This window comes from Ammospiza caudacuta, chromosome 7 (genome assembly GCF_027887145.1).
Source record: "Ammospiza caudacuta isolate bAmmCau1 chromosome 7, bAmmCau1.pri, whole genome shotgun sequence".
Taxonomy (NCBI): domain Eukaryota; kingdom Metazoa; phylum Chordata; class Aves; order Passeriformes; family Passerellidae; genus Ammospiza; species Ammospiza caudacuta.
In genome coordinates this window covers 6,792,457-6,799,038 of record NC_080599.1, presented here as the reverse complement: position 1 = coordinate 6,799,038, position 6,582 = coordinate 6,792,457, and the positions used below count along the sequence as shown (strand labels likewise).

The window sequence follows — 6,582 nt, the reverse complement described above, 5'->3', positions numbered from 1 at the left end:
GAAGGCACAGCTTCTGTGAGCAGGCCAGAGCTCCTGAGGAGAGACCCTGGGTCAATATCAATCACAGAATGCTGCAATCAACTCTTCTCCAGAGACAGCAGTAACAAAATACATCCTTTAAAACAGGAGTGCATATTTTTTAGAAGCTCTTTGAAATATTTCTCCATAACTGGAATAGGAAACCTAGGAGAGCCAAGGACACTGTGGCAGCTTCAGGCCCAAAAAGTGCAAACAGTGATTTGAGGAGAGCAGACTGGGAAGATGGAACTTCATAAACTGAAGCTGTAATTGGATAATTAACCTCAATATAGAAATGGTTCAAAACTTATGAAAGTGTGACAATGTGTGACCCATTGTCCATCTTGGGTGTACCCTTAGCCGGGCTCTTGTACTGCCCCAGGTGTATCCTTTGAAGGCCTTTTAATAAATCCCTACTTTAATCCTGTAACACTGTCCAGCCTCTGTTCTAGGCAGCCTCTAAAGGCATCAAGGCCTGCCTGGCTGGGACACCTGGGGGCCACCTGACAGCTCCAGCTGACCCTGGCATGTCGAGGGCTGCTGCTCATCAGCCCCTGGAGCACTGGGACTCTGGGCTCTCCTCCCTGTGGACAGAACTGTCCTCCTTCAGGTGCCCATGGCCAAAATTAGGATTCCTCCTCCAAATTTCCATATATGCAAAGATTGTTCCCAGATGAAATCTGCCAGGACAGACAGATCTGGCTGGCTTGGTCACCTGGGAGCCACCTCTCATCTGCCTTTGAAACACTGGAACCATGTGCTTTTATGGGAAAAAAGCACCTTTCACATCGAGGCACCCATGGCCAAAGTTGGGAAACCACCTCCAGAATTCCCTATATCCAGGGATTTCTCCCAGACAAAAACTGCCAGGAGGGACAAGTCTGGCTGGCCTTGGTTTCTGAAGAGCTGTCTCTCATCTCCCTTTGAAACACTGGGCTCTGTGCTTTCCGTCCTAAGGAAAAGAACTCTCCTTCCTGTCCTGGTGCCCACAGCCATTATTGAGATTCCACGTCCAAAATTCCCTACATTGAAGGATTTCCCCCAGATGAAAGGTGTCAGGAGGGACAGACTGGGCTCTCTTGGCCCATGGGTGGTCACCTCTCGTCTTCTTCCAAGAAACTTGGACTTCACACTTTTCTTTCTTATGGAAAAACCATCCATGTCTATCAGGTGCCCATGGTGGAAACTGAGATTCCACCTCCTAAATTCCATATGTCCATGGATTCCTCCATGATGAAAGCTGCCAGGACAAACAGGTCTGGCTGTTTTGGCCTCTCAGGAGTCTTCTTTATCTACTTCTGTCCCTGAAACACTTGGGGCTCCGTGCCTTCCTTCCAATGGAAAAGAACTGTTCTTCTTATCAATGCAGAAATGGCCGAAATTTTGATTCCACTAGCAAAATTCCCAATATCCAAGGGTTGCTTTCAGACAGAAATACTGGGCTCTGTGCCAGGACAGAGAGGTCTGGCTGGCCTTGGCCAAGTATGGCAGCCTTTTACCTGGCCCTGAAACACCATTGTTCCGTGCATTCCTTCCTAGGGAAAAAAAAACCGTCCTTCTCATTCAGATGTTCATGTCTGAAACTGGTATTCTGCGTCTACAATTTCCTATGTGCAAGGCTGGCTCCCAGACAAAATCTGCCAGCTCTGTCTAATCTGGCTGCCCTTGGACTCTGGTGGCTGCCCCTCATCTGCCCCTGGAACACTGGGGCTTGGTTGTTTCCTTCCTATGGAGACCACTCTGACACTGTGAGGGCCTGGTAGAACCATGGAGACCATTGTGACACTTTGAGATACCATGGTGACACCAGGGCCTCATGGAACCAAGAGACCACCACGGCTCAGAGGGGCCTTGTGGAACCATGGAGACCATTAGGACCCTTCAGGGCCTTGTGTAACCATGGGGCCGTTGTGACACCTCAGGGCCTCATGGAAGCAAGGGAACCACTGGGACATTGTGGGGCCCCATGGAATGAGAGGAACATGGAAAAGCTCTGGCTGATGTGGCCTTTCAGGGGAGACCTGACAGGTCTGGCAGATCTTGGAATGTCAAGGGCTGCCTCTCATCTGCCCATGAAACACTGGGGCTCCATGCTTTCCTTCCTATAGAAAGAACTGTCTCTCTTTTCAGACACCCATGGACAAAATTGGTACTCTCCCCTAAAAATTTCCTGTATGCAAGGGAAAGATACCCAGAAAAAAACCGGCCAGCTCTACCTGGCCTTGTCCTCTGGTGGCCACATCTCATCTGCCTCAGAAGTAGCAGGGCTGTGTGCCTTCCCTCCTGTGGAAAAAAAATGGCCTTCTTTTCCAGGGGCCATGGCAAAAATTGGAATTAGGCAGCTAAAATTCCATCTATCCCAGGAGTGCTGCAAGACAAAAGCTGCCAGAACAGACACGTTAGCCTGGCCTTGGCCTCTAATGATATTCTTAGATTATGAACAGAATATTTTCATCTGAAAACACCTTTGAGAGGGCCCAAAGATCTCCCAAGCTGGCGTTTGCAGGCCTCAAGAACATAACCCATGTAGACTGATGGCCCAGGGCTCAGTTGTGAAGTGACTGAGGACAAAACAGGAGTGACCTGGAAGGGGTGGAAGGGTGGATTCAGTAATGGCGAAGCTTTTTCTCCCTAGTGGGAAAGAGCCAGATAGAGAAATTATACCACAAATACAGAAGGGAAGGCCAAGACTGGACATGAGGAGATAGGAATTTCTGTCTCGGGGCAGGACTGTGGTGCCCCACATCCCCCAGAAGAAGTCTGGGTCAGCCACAGGCTTTCTTTGGGCAGGCAGAGGCAGGCAGGAGGCAGAGCTGTCAGCAAAGGAAGGAGTCAGCCAGGTGGGGCAGCCAGGGGATGCCGACAGCCTGCAGCGACAGAGGCGCAGGGCAGGGACACCATAGCACAGCCTGGGCTTCACAGGGCACAGGGATGGGCAGCAGCTGCAAGACAGCCCTGCCAGAGCCAACTTGGGCAGCACTTTGGCCATGGCTGCTGGGCCTGGGCCTGAGGCAGGAGCAGGAGACAAGTGACCCTTGCAGGCCTGGAACCTCATTGCCTCCTTGTCCCAGGTATCCTGCATGCTGCACAGCGTTGCCCTAAACATACACTTTCTAAATTTAAAGTGTTGGAGAGTCTTTGTCCATCATTGTTGGATATCGGTACAAGATCAATATCCATGTATTTTTAATAAATCACATCACTGCCTCCAGTGTTCTGCTCTAACTGGAACCTGGGGACGCTTTCTCAGTCGTGTCCCTCAGTGGGACCCATTAAAACTTCAAGAAACTTCACAGTTTCAATTTAGTTTTGACTTCTTGAGTAGTTTTTGAACACTCTCTCAGGGACTGAGTTTGATGTAAACAACACCAAATCCCCAAGAGGCTCATTAAAATCCTTTTGCTGTGTCTGTGCTGCTGAGCTTTAAAGGAACAACTCTTCGCAGGACCAGCTCCTCTCCCAGCCCAGCAGGGCTGAGGGCTCTGCCTGCAGGCACTAAGGGGACAGGAGCCAGGCAGAGACAGGCTGAAGCCAATCAGGACGGGGAAGACATTGAGCTGAGACCTCACTTGGGTAAATATCTTCACAGCCCTGTGCATGGTGAGTCTGTGGGTGCAGGGAAATGTCCCCTTTGCTCCTGGAGGGATCTCCTGAAGCCAGAACACCCCACAGCCTGAGGGATGTGTCAGGAGGACTCTCCCAATTTCTCTGTGGCACAGGAGGAAGAGGAAATGCTGCAGAGCAGGGCTGCCCTGGGCACCGTCAGAGGGACAGGGCAGGATGGCTCCTGCTGTCAGGGACAGCTGCAGGGGCTGAAGCTGGGGCTGCAGCCAGGGCTGCCCAGGGCTGTCCTGCAGAGCAGCTCCTGCAGCCCTCAGGGCTCTTGGCCAGCCCAGGGCATGTGCCACCTGCCAGGGGCAGCTCTCAGCCTGCCTGGCAGCTCCCCATGGACGCTGCAGGGGAGAAGTCTGAGGTGGAAGGAGCCACCTCCATCAGGGCAGATTCCTCCTGCTGTGGAGATAGTGCTGCATTGCCAGGGCTGCTCTCAGCTTTCTCCTAAAGGGAAGGGAAAGGGGCTGCCAGCTTTGGCTGTGTCACTGAGACTCCTGCACTGTCACCCTGGGCATCAGCAGATGTGCCTCAGCTCTCCCTCAGAAAGTGCCTCCTCAGCCTCCTGTCCCTACAGACAGCAGCAGCAGCACCTTGGCTTGCAGCATCTCTGTTTGTCTGGCCTGCCCTTAAGGCCCTGCTTCCAGGGAGATGCCCTGGGCAGTGCCCAGTGCTGGGAGGGATCTGCAGGGCAGAGCTGAGCCCCCAGGGCTGGGCTGGGCTCTGGCAGCACTAGCAGGGACAAGGCTTGGATAGAGAGAAATAGCTCCCAGTAGGCACAACTCGAGGCAGCAGAGAGCCAGGCCAACCCTTGGTATCCATTCCTGTCCAGTTTCACAGGGATAGACAGTAGGATTTGGAGAAAATTAGTTTTAAACTGGAGTGTTCAAAAAGTCCACTTTATTTTTCAAGACATTTTTAAGTGCAGGAACCCTCAAACAGACGAGGTGTAATGAACAAAGGACTCATGTGTGGCACTAGCACTGACTGCACTGGGGCACAGGGAACCCTGTTTTCCCTCTGTCTTCACCGTGTTTGGCCTGAGACTAGTGATAAAGATGAGACAGGTACTCAGCACCACAAACTCAAAATCAAAAAAAGTTAAGCCAAATTGCCTCACAGGAAGGGAACTGATTTTGCAGAGATTCCAAAAAAAAAAAAAAAAAACATAAAATTGACTCAAAAAACTTGATTGAACTTTGTCAATGTCTTCTTCCAACAGTCCATCATGCCAAGACTGAAGCAATGTCCAACAGCAGCTCCATCAGCCACTTCCTCCTGCTGGCATTGGCAGACACGTGGCAGCTGCAGATCCTGCACTTCTGCCTCTTGCTGGGCATCTCCCTGGCTGCCCTCCTGGGCAACGGCCTCATCATCAGCGCCATAGCCTGCGGCCACCACCTGCACACGCCCACGTTCTTCTTCCTGCTCAACCTGGCCCTCAGCGACCTGGGCTCCATCTGCACCACTGTCCCCAAAGCCATGCACAATTCCCTCTGGAACACCAGGACCATCTCCTACTCAGGATGTGCTGCACAGGTTTTTTTCTTTTCTTTTCTTATGTCAGCAGAGTTTTCTCTCCTGACCGTCATGTGCTATGACCGCTACGTGTCCATCTGCAAACCCCTGCACTACGGGACTCTCCTGGGCAGCAGAGCTTGTGCCCACACAGCAGCAGCTGCCTGGGCCAGTGGCTTTCTCAATGCTCTGTTGAACACATGCAATACATTTTCCCTGCCTCTGTGCAAGGGCAATGCCCTGGGCCAGTTCTTCTGTGAAATCCCACAGATCCTCAAGCTCTCCTGCTCACACTCCACCTTCAGAAAAATTTGGATTTCATTGCTTGGTGTCTGTTTAGCTTTTGGTTGTTTTGTGTTCACTGTTTTCTCCTATGTGCAGATCTTCAGGGCCGTGCTGAGGATCCCATCTGAGCAGGGACGGCACAAAGCCTTTTCCACCTGCCTCCCTCACCTGGCCGTGGTCTCCCTGTTTGTCAGCACTGGCATATTTGCCTACCTGAAGCCCTCCTCCATGTCCTCCCCATCTCTGGATCTGGCCCTGTCAGTTCTGTACTCAGTGGTGACTCCAGCCCTGAACCCCCTCATCTACAGCCTGAGGAACCAGGAGCTCAAGGCTGCAGTGTGGAGACTGGTGACTGGAGGATATCAGAAAAATTAAACTGCTGGCCAGTTTCTGCAAATCACTTGTAATCAAAGTCATCTTTGATTGTTTTTGTTGCGTATGGTGGTTGTTGATGTTTTTCATTATTTTAATTTTTTTTTTTTAAGATTGTCCAAAAGAAATGCTATTGGTTTTGCCTTTTCTTATTTTGTTTCTCTCCACCTTCCCTGTAGCCACAGAGTGTGTCAATGAGGAGCTGTGTTCTCAGTGGCTTTAAAAAAACTAAAGGATCTCCAAATAAAGTTTTCTGCAGAGATGCCCCTTTTGTTGCCTTCTCTGGAGCTGCAGCAGCAATGTTTGTGTGCAGAGCTGGGGGCGGATCAGTGCTGACCCAGCAGCTGTGCCCAGCAGCAGCAGCAGCACTTGGTGTTGCCAGTGCTGCTGCCGTGGCCCTGGTGTTGCTGTAGGGCCTAAGTGCTCTCGCGGCTGGGCACAGCCCTGGGGGTGGCAGTGCCAAGGCTGCAGCAGGGACAGGCCATGGGCACTGTTGGGGCAGCACTGACGCCTCAGCCCAGGGCCTGGGGGCTCCAGGCTCCTTGCCCAGGCTCTCTCAAGAACACAGCCAGGCCAATGCTCAGCACAGAAAAGCCCCGTGAGCAGCCCCAGGCTGGTCATGGGCAGGCTGGGGGCAAACAGCATGGATGGGACTCTGCAAGCGCCCTGGGGGAGATGGGAAGGAGCAGCAGAGCAGGGGCTGATCCATCCCCAGTGCACTGGACAGCCCAGGGCAGCGTCCCAGACCATCCTCATGGAGCTGCCGACAACATCCCCCCT

At 52.2% G+C, this 6,582-nt stretch overlaps 1 protein-coding gene across 1 annotated transcript; it reads left to right on the top strand.

The window, feature by feature from the left end:
* The first annotated feature begins 4,872 nt into the window (after positions 1–4,872).
* Positions 4,873–5,805, top strand: LOC131559607 (olfactory receptor 14A16-like). The gene has a single exon (XM_058808024.1). The coding sequence runs from the start codon at positions 4,873–4,875 to the stop codon at positions 5,803–5,805; it is 933 nt and encodes a 310-aa protein (XP_058664007.1).
* The last annotated feature ends 777 nt before the right edge of the window (positions 5,806–6,582 follow it).